We start from the raw sequence: 18125 nt of genomic DNA on the forward strand, positions 1-18125 counted from the left end.
ACAGAAAGTAGAATGGTGGTTGCCAGGGACTGGAGGAAGGGTGCAATGATGAGTTAATATTTAATGGGTATTGGGTGTGAGTTTTGCAAGATGAAAAGAGTTCTAAAGATGGATGATGGTGATGTTGTACAACAATATGAATATATTTAATACCACTGAATGGTACACTTGAAAATGATTAAGACGGTTAATTTATGTTAGGTGTATTTTACCAGAATAAAAAAATTGGAAAAAATATTTGAAAGAATTACCAGACATACAAGATAGATGATGTTAATGAGAAATAGCAGGAAAAAAAAATCATTAGCAGCAAGGACTCCAGATATTGGAAATGTCAGACACAGACTGTCAAACCACCATGCTGAATATGCTCAAAGAAATAAAAACTCACAAATTTTGGCAGGAAATTGGAAACTTTAAAAAAGAAATCATCATAGCCTAATCACTTATTAAAGACACCCTCACTTCTGAATTGCAAAAAAGCAAAATCAAGTGGTTGCCCATGGTTCAGGGGGAGTGGGTGAAGGGATGAACAGGTGAAGTATAGGGGCATTTTAGGACAGTGAAACTATTCTTTGTAATTCTGTAACTGTGGCTACATGACATTATGCAAGTGTCAAAACACACAGAACTGTACAACACAAAGAGTGAACCTCACTGTAAACTGTGGGACTTTTAGTTAGTGATCATGTATTAATATTGATTCATTAATTGCAATAAACATGCCACGCTGATGCAAAATGTTAGCAATAGGAGAAACTGTGTGTGGGAGGAGCACATATGGAACATTCTGCATTATTGGCTTAATTTTTTGATAAATCTGAAATCATGAGCTTCAAGTCAAGGTAAGAAAAAATAAAATAAAATAAAATCATTATAAGAAATAAAGTCTATCGATTTTTAAAAAGTAAAATCATCAGTATGGAAAAGGACCAAATAGAAAGTTTAGAAATGAAAAAATACAATATAACAAAGTAGTCCCACAGTTGGGATTAACAGCTAATTAGAAATGGATGAAATGAAAACCTATTGCAAGATAGGCCAGCCTAAAAATTGCTATCCAGAATGAAGCATAGAATGTGAAAGGGATGAAAAACACAAAAGGAGAGAATTACTGGCATAAAGAATAAAGTGAGAAGGTCTTACATACGTTGAACTGGCATCCCTGAAAGAAAGGAGAATAATAATGGGGCAAAATTAAATCTAAAGAAAGTAAAACCGCTCACGCCTGTAATCCCAGCACTTTGGGAGGCCAAGGCAGGTGGATCACTTGAGTTCAGGAGTTTGAGACCAGCCTGGCCAACATGGTGAAACTCCATGTCTACTAAAAATACAAAAATTAGCTGGGTGTGGTGGCACGCACCTGTAGTCCCAGCTACTCGGGAGGCTGAGGCAGGAGAATTGCTTGAACCTGGGAGGTGGAGTTTGCAGTGAGCTGAGATTGTGCCACTGCACCCCAGCCTGGGCAACAGAGTAAGACTCTGTCTCAATAAATAAATAAATAAATAAAAATAAAGAAAGTAAAATAATAATAGAATCTTCTAAAATTGATGAAAAACATCAATCCCAAAACTCAAAAGTCCTATATTGGCCGGGCGCAGTGGCTCACACCTGTAATCCCAGCACTTCGGGAGGCTGAGGCAGGCGGATCCCAAGGTCAGGAGTTTGAGACCATCCTGGCCAATATGGTGAAACCCCGTCTCTACTAAAAATGCAAAAATTAGCCAGGAGTGGTGGCAGACACCTGTAGTCCCAGCTACTCGGGAGGCTGAGGCAGGAGAATCGCTTGAACCTGGGAGGCAGAGGTTGTAGTGAGCTGAGATCAGGCCACTGCACTCCAGCCTGGGAGACAGAGCAAGACTCTGTCTCGAAAAAAAAAAAAAAGTCCTATAAATTTGACATAAGATAAATAAAAAGAAATCTAGGTCCAGACACCTCACAGTAAAAAATAACACTAAAAGCAATAAGAAAATCTTAAAAGCAGCCACAGAGAATGAAAAACAGCTTATTTTCAAAAAAATCAAAAACAAAAACAAAAATCCAGCTGACTTCTCAGCAGGGACAACAAAAGTCAGGAACCAAAGATGAGAAGTTTTCAATGTACTTGCCAACTTAGCATACTATAACCATGTTCAAGAATGAGGAGTCAAAAAATTACAAAAATTAGCCTGGCATCATCATGGGCACCTGTAGTTCCAGCTACTCGGAAGGCTGAGGCAGGAGAATTGCTTGAACCCAGGAGGCAGAGGTTGCAGTGAGCTGTAAGCCGAGATCTCGCCATTGCACTCCAGCCTGGGTGACAGAATGAGACCCTGTCTCAAAAAACAAACAAACCAAAGTTAATCATAAAATCAAAGAGTGCTCAACAGATAGTGAAACTAGTAACACAGACCTCACGATAGGAGGTCAGTATTGGAAGAAGTTAAAGCAGGTGCTCCTGGAGGCAATTATCAGAGGAAGGTGCAAGATGAGAACAGAGGTAGACTCTGTTTCCCCATAGGAACAGCTATGTGCCACTCAATGGGCTCCCAGCGTCCTCCACAACATTTGATGTTTCATTATGTGCTTTTAACATGGATGTTGTCCAATGAGGTTGTAATTCATAGCTGTTGCCCATCTTATGCTCAAAACTAACTGGACCCACTCCCCAGTGACACCGAGAGCCCCTCCTCCCTTGACTAGCTTATGGGTTCACAAAAGTCACTTGACCACCAACCTGTATTGGGAATGTTGCCCTCATTACTGGCAAAGCTGCTGTCTTCAGGAAGAAGAGTTGCCTTTGTGGGATTTGAGGAATTCTCTTCCTCCTATAAGACAAATAATTTTTAGCAACATGAGAGCTGAGTTTGGGAGCCATTGTTTAAGCTTTCCTGTGCTGAGTTTTGTGATAAATCAAGACTTTTGTTTTGTTTTGTTTTTCTTCCTTGCAGAGGAAATCAAATGCAGCCGGCCTCTTTGCAGTGGGCTGAATCTGGTGTGGCAGGAAGTTCAAGTGATGGCTCCTAGGATGGTCCAAACAAAAACACCACCCCCGCCTCCTCAAGAAATGGAAACTATTATGCAAGAGCAAAAGGTGCAAGAAACTACCTTTGAGAAACACAGAATTCAATTCCTATCACCTCCTCTAAGATGACAATTCTCATTTTTCCAGTCATTCAGCAAACATTGACGCAGCAGCTCCCAGTATCTGCTGAGGACTCTGCTAGTCAGTGTCCCCGTTAAGGAGCTCACTTTACAGAGGAAGGACAGAAGGACAGCCGAGCACGAGCAACACTGTGACAGAGGTGAGCCCAGTGGGTATGGGAGGACACAGGGGAGCCTGCACTTAGGCTGGCTGAAGAAGATGGAGGGCTTCTCCGGGAAGCCTTCAGGACAAAGGGAGCATGATTAAGCTGAAGTGGGCTGGGCAGCATTCAGCTGAGGAAGATTAGAAGGAGTCTAGAGATTCCGGACAGAAACAGCAGCTTGTGCAAAGGCACTGAGGCATGCCAACACACAGTTCCTTAAGGAACTGCCAGTCCTGGGCTTCAGGGAGCCTAGAGGGGAGACGAATGAGATGAGGTTGGATAAACAGATGTGCAAATCTAAATAATTTCTTTTCTTTTTTTTGAGACAATGTTTCACTCCCGTCACCCAGGCTGGAGTACAGTGGAGTGATCTTGGCTTACTATAACCTCCGCCTCCTGGGCCCAAATGATCCCCCTGCCTCAGCCTCCTGAGTAGCCGGGACTACATGCGTGTGCCACCACAACCGGCTAATTTTTGTATTTTTAGTAGAGATGGGGTTTTGTGTGTTGGCCATGCTGGTCTCAAACTCCTGACCTCAAGTGATCCACCCACTTCGGCCTCCCAAAGTGCTGGGATTACAGGCATGAACCACTGTGCCTGGCCTAAATATTTTTTGTGCAAATATTTGAAACTATAGCCCCATACCTGTGGGAAGTAAAAGGATTCCTCAGGTGCGTGGCCATGTCACTATATTCATTTTTGGTAGATGGAGGATCCAGAGTGTGACAGAAATATGAATGATGGTGAAAATTTAGGCAGGTCACAAATTTTGTTGCAATACAAATTGCAGCTGTATGATCTTGGGCAAACTGCTTAACTTCTCGAGGGCTCCATTTCTTTATCTATAAAACAATAAAAAATATCAATTCCATAGGTTTATGACCATAGCAGTGTTTTATGAGTTTTGTGAGCATATGTGATGGAATGCTAATAACACTAGTATTAGTGTTTAGTATTAGCATCATTATCACCCTAATCTGCATCATCCCTACAAGGTTAGTAACTCTTCCCAACCCTCCACATGAGGAGAGGAGGAGAAATGGAAAGGAAAGAATAGAGAAATAGATAGGAATGGAAGGGAGTGAGCAGAGGGCTCCTAAATCCCAGAGCTTCTGGGGACCATTGACAGGGGAAAGCCAGCTTGGAGAATGAAGAGGAAGATGGGGGGCATTTGGCTGAGCTGCAGACGGGGAGGGAAGGGGATGTGGCCAGTTGTGAGGTGGGCAGATAAATAAAAAAGTCTTTGTGAATCAATATTCTATGACTCTCAGTTATAATCACACTCTTCTGGTTTTTTAAAATAAAGCTTCTGGAGCAAGGAAATCCTAACTTTCAGGTTTCATAGTCCTTTTCAATGCACTAACGCCTGAGTTCAAGTGCTAGCTAAAAGGAAAACCAGAGGCAATGTATTTGCATCATTTCAAAATGCTGAATGTGCAAAGCATGGCTAAATACACAGTTTTTTTGTTTGTTTTTGTTTTTGTTTTTGAGAAGGAGTTTCACTCTTGTTGCCCAGGCTGGAGTGCAGTGGCTCGATCTTGGCTCACTGCTACCTCCGCCTCCCTGGTTTAAGCGATTCTCCTGCCTCAGCCTCCCGAGTAGCTGGGATTACAGGTGCTTGCCACCACACCCAGCTAGATTTTTGGGTTTTTTGTTTTTTTGTTTTTTTTGTATTTTTAGTAGAAACAGTGTTTCACTATTTTGGCCAGGCTGGTCTCGAACTCCTGACTTCAGATGATCTTCCCACTTCAGCCTCCCAAAGTGCTGGGATTACAGGCATGAACCACCATGCCCAGCCAATACATAGTTTTAACTGTATATATCAACCCCAATTAAATAAAGCCAAGCACTAATTTAGGAATACCTGTCTTAAGTCACATCTGACAATTGTGGAGAGGAAAGGGCAGGGCTGAGCCTTCACCCTGAGCCCCTGTAGCCAGAAATGTTTCTATACCCATAGCCAGAGACGCTGCTCCTGTGGGGAGGTGAGCAAGTCATACTCACCAGGCTGCCTGCCCTTTTCTCTCCTCAAGGTGTGTGGCAGGTGTGGGTGGGAGCCGCTAGGGAAGGAGAAGGGGGAAGGAGAGTGGACAAAGGGAGCATGAGACAAAGGCACCGTCTTGACCTGTTTCTGTTGCTATAACAAACTACCTGAGACTGGGTAATTAATCAGTAATAGAAATTTATTTCTCACAGTTCCGGAGGCTGGGATGTCCAAGATCAAGCTGCTGGCAGGTTTTGTGTCTGATGAGGGCCCCGGTCTCTGCTTCCGAGATGGTCCCTTGAATGCTGCGTCCTCACATGGCATAAGGGACAGAAGGTGGAAGGGAAAAAGGGCCTCAGCTAGTTCACTTCAGCACCTTTACAGGGCACTAATCCATTCATGAGGGCATGGCCCTCATGACTTAATCACCTTCCAGAAGGCCACACCTCTTAATACTACCACAATGGCGATTAAGTTCCAACATGAATTTTGGAGGGGACACATTCAGACATAGCTGGCACTAAATTTTCTTTTTGTCAAACCTCTAGAAACCCTGTTTAACAACAGCCTAAACTCCCAGAACAGCCCACAGAGTCTGATTCTATGATGTAGCTCATACCAGTGTTTCTCAAACTGGGAACGATGGGCCCTTAGTATCCTTCAAGATGTTTATAAGCAATAAACAATGTTATTTTAAAAAAGCACATGGGGGGGTGGGCTTCTATAGACAATTAAACTTGGAAATACTAAGTTAAATAAAGTTAAACAACCTTATTTACTGCAGGATCTCTCTCAGTTTCTTTAATATAATAATTTGTCTGTGAATCACCAAGACAGAGGTATAATATTTGGGAGTTTCTTTCTGGGTTTTTTTTGTTGTTGTTGTTTTTGAGACAGAGTCTCGCTCCGTTGCCCAGGCTGGAGCGCAGTGGCGTAATCTCAGCTCACTGCAACCTCTGCCTCCCAGGCTCAAGTGATCCCCTGAACCTCAGTCTCCCGACTAGCTGGGACTACAGGCATGCGCCATCATGCCCAGCTAATTTTTATATTTTTAGTGGAGACAGGGTTTCGCCATGTTGGCCGGGCTGGTCTCAAATGCCTGGGCTCAAGTGATCTGCCCACCTCGGCCTCCCAAAGTGCTGGGATTGCAGGCGTGAGCCACCTTTGCCTGGCCCTGGGAGTTTTTAAGAAAGAAACATTTTTTTCTTTTTTTTTTTTTTGAGACAAGGTCTGGCTCTATTGCCCAGGCTGGAGTGCAGTGGTGCAATCTTGGCTCACTGCAACATCTGCCTCCCTGCAATCTCTGCCTCCCAGGCTCAAGCCATCCTCCCACCTCAGCCTCCATAGTGGCTGGGACTACAGGCACGTGCCACCATGCCCAGCTAAAGTCGCAGGAGTATTCTGCAGAACACTAAACCACAGTGCTAACAATGCCGTACTGATTTTAAAAAACAAAACAAAACCTAGTGCTAATTATACTGTTAATCACATACTGTGTTTGAGTGCTCTGCATGTTGAAAAAGGCTTTTAGGCAAGTCTGAAACTACGGTGTGTGAGTATAAATGTCTTATGTGCATCCTCCCCCAGGACACAGCTTCAAATGTACACATAAAAACTTTTTCTTATGGACTATTTCAAACACACACAAAAGTGGAGAGCAGAGTGTGATGAGCTCCCTGTCTCGGCAGGCGTTGGACCTGCCAACTTTGGCTCACCTGCTCCCCCAATCCCCCACTCCTGCCAGCTGGGTTATTTTGAAGAAAATCTCAGACATCATTTTATTTCAACTATAAATATTTGAAGGTGTATCTCTAAAAGGGATACAAATTCTCTTTAAATATATAACCATAATACTATTACTACACCAACAATTTTGAAATAACTGAAATCATTTTAAGTATTTCTCTGCAAGGGAAACTGTCAAATAGGCAACAGTCAAAAGTTTATTGAGCACTTACGACGTGCCAGGATAAAAGCTTTATCAGCATGCTTTCTTTTATTTACTTATTATTTATTTATTTATTTATGAGACGGAGTTTCGCTCTTGTTACCCAGGCTGGAGTGCAATGGCGTGATCTTGGCTAACTGCAACCTCCACCTCCCGGGTTCAAGTGATTCTCCTGCCTCAGCCTCCCTAGTAGCTGGGATTACAGGTGCACGCCACCACGCCCAGCTAATTTTTTGTGTTTTTAGTAGAGATGGGGCTTCACTATGTTGGCCAGGCTAGTCTCGAGCTCCTGACCTCAGGCGGTCCACCCGCCTCAGCCTCCCAAAGTGCTGGGATTACAGGCGTGAACCGCCATGCCCAGCTCAGCTTGCTTTCTTTTAGTTCTCACAGCTACACTCTGCAGGAGGCACTTTACAATCCAGGAAACGGCCCCTCAGAGGTCCCCCAGGCGGAGCGGTTAAATCCGTGGCCCTATGTGCTCTGTCACTCATTGGCTACACAACCTTGTGCAAACTCACTTCAAGTGTCTTCAATTCCCTGCAAGTCTCCTTTTCCTCCCTGTGAAATGAGTCCACTCTACTGGATTCACGAACTCATGCATAAGATCTTAAGCAGGTACTGATTGGTTCTTCTGCATATGCTGGGTACTAGGGCTGGGGGGGTGTAAGTTTTGGTCTGATCTTAGACTTAGCCCACTGTCACGGACTCAGTCAGGCCTCTGAGATCATGCCTAGTCTCCTCAGGTAAACATGACTTATCTCTCAGTTTATTTTCTTCTCTGGCTTTCTCCAAGATGGCCCCAGGGCCTATGGGGAAGAGGGGTGGCTCACCTGGTGGGAGGATGCTGTAACTCATGGCTCAAGCCAGAGCATTCTTCACAGTGGGAAAGAGAGCTAGCAGCAGCAGCTAAAAGTGGCAGGCAGGCCCCACCCATACGGGTCCCTCCTCATCGCAGGACCATGGACTCTAAGGCAGTGCCCTTGTCCTCTGGGTGCTAGTCACACTGACGGCAGCCACGGCCAACGTGTGGCTGCACCTGAGTCACTCTCCCTGAGGGACTTGTTTCTGCTTCCTCCCATGGGCTCTGTGGGCCCCGTGGTCTGGCTGTGACTCCTGTGATCCCTGCCAAGGGGCCCATGCGGTGGTCCTCAGCTGCATGACCATGTTAACAAGGTCCCCAGCCAGACCTCCAACTACTGTCTAATGGGTTCTGCTGGATAGAAGTTTTGGGGGTAGCCCTACTTTCACTCTTGTGTCTTTGTTAGAGATGGTGATTACCGTGGATACCCCGAGGGCAGGGACCACTGCAACGTATCCTTCCTGAGGTCTCCCCAGCCCCTAGCACACAAGAGGCTCATGTGGGTTCTCCCTAAATATCTGTCCAGTGAATGACTCAACTCCAACTCCCCCTTAGCTTAGCCATGGGGCACCAAGTGTCCTTCAAAATGGTCACCTCCGGAAGGGTGTGGGAACCACCTCCTTCTCCCAGATCCTTACCGAGAAGACAAATGACAGGTATTAGAAACTCATGAACTTGGTGGGGCACAGTGGCTCACACCTGTAATGCCAGCATTTTGAGAGGCTGAGGCAAGTGGGTCATCTGAGGTCCGGAGTTCAAGACCAGCCTGGCCAACAGGGTGAAACCGTGTCTCTACTAAAAATGCAAAATTAGCCAGGCAGGGTGTCAGGCGCCTGTAATCCCAGCTACTTGGGAGGCTGAGGCAGGAAAATTGCTCGAACCCAGGAAGCAGAGGTTGCAGTGAGCCAAGATTGTGCCACTGCACTCCAGCCTGAGTGACAGAATGAGACTCCGTCCCAAAAAAACAAAACACAAACAAAGAAACCCTCATGAACTTGTGATAAGAAAAAGAAACCTGCTCTAAATGGCTCAAGGGAAAAGGTAATTTGTCGGAGGACAGAGAGGAGCTCCTGGGCCACATGAGAGGCAGGAAATTCTCATGGGTCTGCCCCCTCCAGCTCTTCCGACTCGGGTGCCTGTGGCCTCTCTCTTCAGCGTCTCTCGCCTTGCCTGCTTCCTGCGCAAGGTTCTAAGACATTATTAAATGGAGTGGCCTGGTTGAGGAACAAGCAGAGGCAGGTGGGAGAGGTCCCTGCCTCTCAGATGCGCTGATTGGCACTGGGTAAGTGTTTACGGTTCCGGCACAGCGATAACGTGAAAATAATATTTGAAAAAGACCATCTTGACAACTATTTGCATCTTAGACTGGCTTTGCGGGGTCTTAAGATTAGTGGTTTTTAAAGCCAGGCTTTGTTTCATAAAGTGAGCTTTAACAATCTTTACACATCTATTGGGATGTGTTTACCTTTGTTCTCCAGCAAAGCTCACAGGCAGATGCTCTTTGTAAAGCATCTTTCCTGCTTCTCTCTGCTGGGGAATTCCAATGGGTAATTAGCAGAAGGAGGGTCACATGACCAATTGAAAGGCAGTCTGCTGTCCTTTAGAAAGATGTGTCAAACACGTACTTTGTCTGGAGATGCTGTAGTGAAATTCATTTCACGGTGGGGATAGTACCAGGAAATAATTCCATGCAGAACAGCAGGGAGCAGGCAGCTGTTCCAGTACATTTCTACCAAAGAATAATATGAGCCATGAGGACAGATGAAGGTTTATCACACCCAAAATCAGCTAATGCTATCATTTAAAACTGCTTTTCAAAAATAATTATTTCATGCTTGTAAAAAGCTTTAAAATAGTATTTACACAAATCCAAAGTAATTGACTTAGTGTGCCTTTTCTCATTCTTTTGGAAAATTATTTAATAAATTGGGGTAAGATTTATGATTTTGCTCATAATTATGATTTGGAAAAGTGTCTGCCTTGCTTCCATGATGGCTTTAATAAGATGACTTATTAAATTCCTACTAATCATCTGCAGAAAAGGAAACCACTTTTCATTTTGTTTTTGCTTGGTTTTCTATGAGACTTCCAGAAAAGTCCCACTTTTAATGTAACAAAAGAATTCAAATGCATTGCTTTGCAAATTACAATTTACAAGCACTCTGTGACGAATGAAGGCTGTTTCTTTTCATTCCACACATTCTCAGAGTTCCTCTGCAGATATTGCTATTTGTTATACCTTATGTGGCCAGCACCTCTCTGCAAAAAGGGAAACAGGAACACTGCATTGGGGAAAAAACATCTATAGCAATGGGATATCGTCATGGTCCTCTGAATCATGGATTTTAGATAAAGAAATGGCAGAGAAGTGTTTTATATTTGGAGTTAGGTTTTCTCATGCATTCTCCTGAATGCAATGTTCCCATTGATTTCAACTGGGGTAAAAGCCAGATATTCAAAAGGTGAGTGTAGACCAAGGAAAATTGCAACATATGATAGTGATTTGGAATCTCTCCAATGAGACCGTTTTGCTCTAGTATAGTTTGAAAGTCTCCATAGCTTGCTGGTTTAGAGCCCGGGGATCTTAAGGAGTCTCTTCCAGGCTAAATGGAACATGCAGTTGTCTGTTCTCTGTAATGCTCTGTCTGTGCAGATGCAGCTACATTGTGCATTCTGGACCAAATCCACTATGCTCATTAGCTTTATTTAAAAATACATCTATTGCCTGAAGACACCTGGGTACATCCACAGAAAGTGAATAATTGCAAGAACTGAATGAAATTAAGCACCCTAGATCAGAGATGGTTTTGTGCAAGGAGAAGACACAGCTGGTGCCCTTTTAGAAGGTGAAATGAGACTAATTAGATAAGCTAGAAACCAATTAGATGGAAGTAGGTAAAATAAGTTACTGTTTAGATAGAAGAGATGTGGTTCTCCAGCTTTGTGTACATAAAATGTGACATAAGAAACTGGAATTCTACTTGATATAAACCTTAGAATTTATTTTCCTTGTCACGGTTTAGATATTAGAGCAAAGATACTCAACCTGGAGTTAGAGAGAGACTAGATTTTCAGGTACAAGACAGCACATGCATGGGTCTAGCAGTCTCCTCAGTGAACGCCACAGAATGAAGTTTTTTGTGATGTCACTTCCAGTTAAACATTCTTTGAAAAGAAAATGGATTTTATACCTAATTTCTACTGAGCAAATTATGTGGCTATGTGGTCAACTCAACTGAAAGCCTTAATTATGCTGCTAGTAATGGAGTTGTGTGCAGAGGTAAATGTCCTTTGCATATTTAGCACATTAGAAAGGCATACACTGGGAATAAATCTTCGGAGAGTGTCGCTGTATTAGCACAAAACTACTCAGAGTCTGATCTATAAGATGGCTGGTCAAACTAGGGACACCAGCTGTCACCTGTAATAGATGAAATTAATAGGCCCTCTGGGTGGAGGGTGTAAAATTGATCACATGGCCTCATTTCTAGAGTCTTCTGATCAACAAGCCTCAAGAGCTCTGAGCCAAGATAAGATGATGTTTACTTTTCATAGCATCTAACATTCAATGCAATAGCTAGCAAAGAGACCACTGGTCAACCAGATGGTCATGGTGTTACCATCTTATTTCCAAGGTCTGTTCCAGTGCCTGGTACTGGTTGACGCTCAGTAAATGTGCAAATATTATGGCACCAGCAGTGACATAATAAGGCCCTAAATAACAGCAGGCTCTTCCCTTGGTTATTTCCAGTCTCTGTGGACATAAGCAGGCATCTTGGGAAGTTTCCTGGGTGGAAGGAGCTGCTGTAGGACCAGTATGAGAAGGGGAAGGAACCATGTTTCCCCCAGCCATTGACAAGGACCTGCCTGTCCCACTGCAGGAGTACAGGACTTAGCACTCAGGGCAAAGCAAATCAGATGAAGGAAACTCACGGGGCTCCCCCTCCGAGTCCAAAGGGATGTGTTACCTCTCCTAGAGACAGGCTGACCTGCAGAGTGAGGCCTTGGAGAGCTCTGCCATATCGCCTCACCTCATTGCTTCATCTTCTTTTTTCCTGTGGGTTCTTCATCGTGGTTGCCATTCAGCAGTCTCCTGACTCTGTTTGTTACTCATATACTTGGCCTCCCATCCTGATATGGATGCTCTTAAGACATGAGGTGAGGTTGAGAGAGGATGATGTGGAGTGAACTGTCCTCTACTGGGTGGCGTTTTACCGCAGCCGGCCCTGAGCAAGGAAACTCAGCTGAGAAGGTAAATAGCACTAACAGTGGCCCCATTCACTTATTGATTACGTCATTCCCACTCCCTTGCCTATCCTACCCCTACACTCCAAATGCCCCAGGCTTCAGGACCAGGCTGATTCATGGGGCAGTGCCCCAAAGGAGAGTCAGATGCCATCCCGGGTCAGCTCCAGTGACCTGGTTGAACTTCAGGGTCCAGGTTCTGAATGTCTTGCTATCTCTCTGGAACTGACCTTGGAGCTTCACCCTGGTGATGGTGTCCCTGCGGAAGGGAGGATGCTGGCCATGGAGATCTCTGGTGGGCCCCAGCAACTACCTTCCAGGGCTGGCACGTGGGAGGCAGTCGGCAGTTGTTTCCTTTGTTGAATCGATCTCTTTCCTGCTTCCAGAAGTGGTTCTCAAACGTGTGTGTGTGTGTGCATATGTTTTGGGGGCAGACTTTTTTTAAAACTGTGGTAATATATATATAACACAAAATTTACCATTTTAACAATTTATAAGTACACAATTCAGTGGTGTGGTATTAAGTACATTGGTATTGTTTTGCAACCATCAGCATCTATTTCCAGAACTTTTCATATTCCCCAACTGAAACTCAGTCCCTATTAAAACACTAATCCCCCAACCCCCAGCCCCTGGCAACCCCCATTCTACTTTCTGTCGCTATGAATTTGACTTCTCTAGGGACCTCATGTAAGTGGAATCATGCTTTTCTGTGTGCTAATGTTTTCAGTGTATCTGTGTTGTAGCATGTATCAGAATTTCATTCCTTTTTAAGGGTAAATAATGTTCTAGTGTATGTATATGTACCACATTTTGTTTATCCATTCATCTGTCCACAGACACTTGGGTTACTTCTACCTTCTGGCTATTGTGAATAATGCTGCTATGAACATTGCTGTACATATTTGTTTTTGTTCCTGCTTTCAATTCTTTTTGGATACACACTCAGAAGTGGGACTGCCGGATCATAAGGTAATTCTATGTTTAATTTTTGAGGAACGGCTGTACTGTTTTCCATAGCAGCTGCACCACTTTAATATTATACATATTTTTTGAGACAGAGTCTCACCCTGTCACCCAGACTGGAGTGCAGTGGCATGATCTTGGCTCACTGCAACCTCCACCTCCCAGGTTCAAGCGATTCTTGTGCCTCAGCCTCCCAAGTAGCTGGGATTACAGGCGCCTGCCACCACGTCCGGCTAATTTTTGTATTTTTAGTAGAGACGGGGGTTTCACCATGTTGGCCAGGCTGGTCTCGAACTCCAGACCTCAGGTTATCTGCCCGTCTCGGCCTCCCAAAGTGCTGGGATTACAGGCGTGGGCCGCCGCCCCCGGCCAGCTGCACCACTTTAAATTCCCACCCTCAGTGAACAAAAGTTCCAATTTCTCTACATCCTCACCAACACTCGTTAGTTTCTGTGTTTTAAATAATAGCCATCCTCTTGGGTATGGTTTTTATTTGCGTTTCCTAATGATTAATGATGTCGAGCACCTTTTCATGTGCTTAGTAGGCATTTATGTATCTTCTTTGGATAAATGTCTATTCAAGTCCTTTGCCCATTTTTAAACTGGGCGGTTTGGTTTTTGTTGTTGTTAAGTCGGCAAATGTGTTTTTGATCTAGATTGAGAAATCCTTACCCGGAGACTCTGAAGCAGTTAGCAGCCACAGTAACGGCTGCATGACTGAGCTCTGACTACAACACAGCCTTGCAAGTGAATGTCGCTTAATACTCACAACAACCCACACAGTTCCCCACAAAGGAAGTGAATTTGGAGATGGCCAGCAGCTCCGTGTCACACAGCAATGACACTGACATAAATGGCTCTTGAGGGCAAAGACTGGCAGGGCCTGGCTACAGATATGGGGACTCACGTTAAGGTGGCACTGCTCACCTGGAGCAGCACACTGGAGTCACCTGGGACCAGCCTCCCAGAAGTCCAGATGCGCCCGCCTGCCAGAGAGCTCCGAGATTTTTCAAAACTCCTAGGTCCAGTGGTTTTCAGCAACGGCGGGCACATTAGCATCACCCGGGACCCTGAAAAAGCCGGTTGGCCCAGGCTGCCCTCGCCCAGACCAATTCATCAGAACCTCTTGGGGTGGGTGGGGCGGGGCTGGGATGGGGAGCGGCAGCCGGGGTATCAAATTTTTGAAAACTGCCTGAATAACTCCAACGCTCAAGCAAGTCAAGGACCCCCACGGACTCAACACCGCGACCAGATTGGAAAAGGTGTAAGTTGGTGCTTGTTCGCGTCCCTGTTTGATTGGTTGGTACGCAGGTGGGAAGGGCGCTGGGTGCGAGCGGGAGGCGGCTCCAGCCCACACCGCAGGATGCAGGGCGGGGTCCGCGCATCCTCGGCGGGGCGCGGGGGTTGGGGAGCTGTGGCCTCCCGTACTCGCCGCGCGCCTTCCGCGCCCCCGGGCTCGGGCCTGGAGGACTGGGCTCCCGCCCCGCGCCCCGCGCGCCCCCCGCGCGCTCCTTTCTAAAGTAAACACCGAGGAGCGGCGGTGGCAGGACCGGTGCAACCCAGCGCCGCCCACGGCCGCCGCTCGCTGCCTGCCTCGGTGCTGCAGGCCCGGGGCCGAGCCATGGCCGAGGGGGTGCCGGCCTCGCCGTCGAGCGGCGAGGGTAGCCGGGGCCCGCACAGCGGCGTCATCCAGTGGTGAGCCGCCAGGCGCCTGGGACGCTGGGATGGAGGAGGTGGGGCCGGGGAGGGGAAGCGTGGTTCCCGCTACGGCTGCCCTCGGGACGCCGGGTCAAAGCCGGGTGTGAGGAGCGGGCCCAGGCCCAGCGCTTTCTGATGCTCGCCCGCCGCAGCGCGGAGGGACCTGCCATGCACGCACACGCGTAAAAGCCCCGGGCCCGAATCGGCCATGGGGCCGGGCTTGCCATCTGTGGCTTCCCCGTTGTCACCCTTCCCGCGGAAAGCCATCCGGTCTGCCCCGCGGGGACCCGTTGGTTGGACCCTGCTTCCATGTACATCCAAAAGCTCCTGGGCCTTGCCAGGGGAGGAGAAGCTTTCTCTCCCTAGATCCAGGATGGGATGTTTCCTAATTTAAAGCTTAGGAGTTTTTAGCTTTAGCAATGCATTCCGCATTGTGAAATTCACTACCAGCTATTTAAGTCGAAGCAGGAAAAAAGGGAAAGAAAAATATCCTCAGCCCTTGGGACTGAGAACCTCATGGGGTTGCAGATCTTCTTAAATAGAAAAATAATTGAAACCAGTTCTAGGACCTTTAGTTTTACAAGGTGAATAACTGTTATATAACAGAGTACATTTTTCTCTTTTTAAGTTTCAAAGCATATTTCTCAGGGAAGACTTTTGAAAAAGTCATGTGAGTGAAACAAAAATGAAGGGCGTGTTTGTGATTATAACCCTGGCAGGCCTAAACAGTTACCACTTTCCTCCAAAAGAACATTTTTGACATGTCTTATCTTCAATGAGAGAAAAAAAAAATCAAATGAATAAATACTGAAGCACACAGCGTTTTTCAGTGTTACACAGCCGGGCTAGGTTTCTGCTACACTCACCGACCCAGGCCCCTCATGCTTCGTTCTTAGAAGAAAGGACTCAGGATGCCTTTCAATGACTTCAGTTCGCCATTTAGTAAATTAGAGTTTCCGGGGTTTAAATTATGCTCCAGAGACTTGAAAGAATGATGAGACTGATTAAAAAATACCTGAACATCCTCCTAAGACCGTTTGTGAACTCACTTCAAATGGTAACCAGGGGGCCTATGATGGTCTAGACCAAGCTTGTCCAACCCTTGGCCTAAGGGCTGCATGAGGCTCAGGACAGCTTTGCATGAGGCCCAACACAGATTTGTAAACTTTCTTTTCCTTTCTTTCTTTTTTTTTTTTTTTTTGTGACAGAGTCTTGCTCTCTTGCCCAGTCTGGAGTGCAGTGGCATGATCTTGGTTCACTGTGACCTCCGCCTCCTGAGTTCAAGTGATTCTCCTGCCTTATCCTTCCGTAGTAGCTGGGATTACAAGCCTGCACCACCATGCCCTGCTAATTTTTGTATTTTTATTAGAGACAAGGTTTCACCATGTTAGCCAGGCTGGTCTGGAAGTCCTGACCTCAAGTGATCCACCTCCCTCGGCCTCCCAAAGTGCTGGGATTACAGGTGTGAGCCACCACGCTGGGCCTTCATAAACTTTGTTAAAACATTATGAGATTTTTTTTGTTTGTTTTGGCTCATCAGCTATCATTAGTGTTAGTGTATTTTATATGTGACCCAAGACAATTCTTCTTACAGTGTAGCCCAGGGAAGAAAAGATTGGACACCCCTGGTGTAGACCATTTTAGCAGACAGTCTGACTTATTCAAGTCCCATATTACAAGTTCCTATCCCTATAGGCCACTCTTCAAGGTTGGGGGGTGGAGGCAATGGAAATAAGGGAGGGGTCACCGTTTCATTGGGGAGGACTTTTCTTTAGAAATCATCCAGTTGATGAGGTGGTATGTTTAACAGATCGTTGAGGCCGGGTGCGGTGGCTCAGGCCTGTAATCCCAGCACTCTGGGAGGCCGAGGCAGGTGGATCACTTGAGCTCAGGAGTTTGAGACCAGCCTGGCTAACATGGTGAAACCCCATCTCTACTAAAAATACAAAAATTAGCTGGGTGTGGTGGCGGGCGCCTGTAAATCCCAGCTACTCTGAAGGCTGAGGCAGGAGAATCGCTTGAAACTGGGAGGTGGAGGTTGTAGTGAACCAAGATTGCGCCACTCTGCTTCAGCGTGGGCGACAAGAGTGAAACTCCCTCTCAAAACAAAATAACCCAAAACAGATCGTTGGTACTAGTGGTTTTAACATCAACATCAAGAACAGCCTCTGGTATTCCAAAGCCTGGAAGGTGTTACCAATGCTGGAGGAGCAGTGGTGGGTAGTGCAGGGCGAGGGGTCTGAACGCCTGGAGACATCTCCATTAGCCAGTGTCTGAGTGAAAGACCAGGGAGGGGTCCAACTGTTGTCCTGTGGAGGAAACCTGCCATTTTCCACATTACTTCATTGTTTTGTCTTCTAATCAGTCGCTTGTTAGGACCCCAACATGTCTTAACATGGAGACATCAGTGCCACTGTCATCCATATTGGATAAATTCTCCCAGGAGAAAGGCCCCAAGAGAGCTTGGCCAAGTCTCAGGGGCCAGAGATAATAGAAGGTTTCTGTCTCATGGACAGGAAAGACTGCAGAAACGGGGAGAAGTGGGGTTAAAGCTCTGGGGAGCACAAAGGAATGAAGAACAGTGATCTGACTTCCTTGCTGGGATGCAGACCTAGCAGGTCTGACCCCTGGTTTCAGACCAGGCAAAACCTAAGCATTATCTAATCCCAATGCATGCTGAGCCCTGGCTGTAGACTACATAACTATCTCCCACATAGACTTTTACAAATTTCTGCAGACTCTGTTGAAATTTTAAAAATACAAATTTATTTGGAAAGGTGCAGAATTCATGGTAGCTTTTGATCAGCCGTATCGAAAAGGTACTATAGTTCCTAGTGTGGGGGGCTCATGACATTTTTCTTTGTTTTTTTTGTTTGTTTGTTTGTTCTGAGATGGAGTCTCGCTTTGTCTCCCAGCCTGGAGTGCAGTGGCACAATCTCGGCTCACTGCAACCTCTGCCTCCCAGGTTCAAGTGATTCTCCTACCTCAGCCTCCTGAGTAGCTGGGATTACAGGCACGCACCACTGCGCCCAGCTAATTTTTGTATTTTTCGTAGAGACGGGTTTTCGCCATGTTAGCCACGCTGGCCTTGAACTCCTGACCTCAGGTGATCTGCCCATCTCAGCCTCCCAAAGTGC

The 18125-nt window shown here is 46.0% G+C and overlaps 1 protein-coding gene across 1 annotated transcript in view; it reads left to right on the top strand.

The window, feature by feature from the left end:
* Positions 1 to 14687: 14687 nt before the first annotated feature.
* Positions 14688 to 18125, top strand: part of RFX8 (regulatory factor X8) — a 77164-nt gene continuing 73726 nt past the window's right edge. Inside the window, 1 exon segment of the mRNA XM_034952027.3 lies at positions 14688 to 14985. Within this exon segment, the coding sequence (XP_034807918.1) occupies positions 14912 to 14985 (74 nt within the window). The 5' untranslated portion in view covers positions 14688 to 14911.

Source organism: Pan paniscus, chromosome 12 (assembly GCF_029289425.2).
Source record: "Pan paniscus chromosome 12, NHGRI_mPanPan1-v2.0_pri, whole genome shotgun sequence".
Classification (NCBI taxonomy): domain Eukaryota; kingdom Metazoa; phylum Chordata; class Mammalia; order Primates; family Hominidae; genus Pan; species Pan paniscus.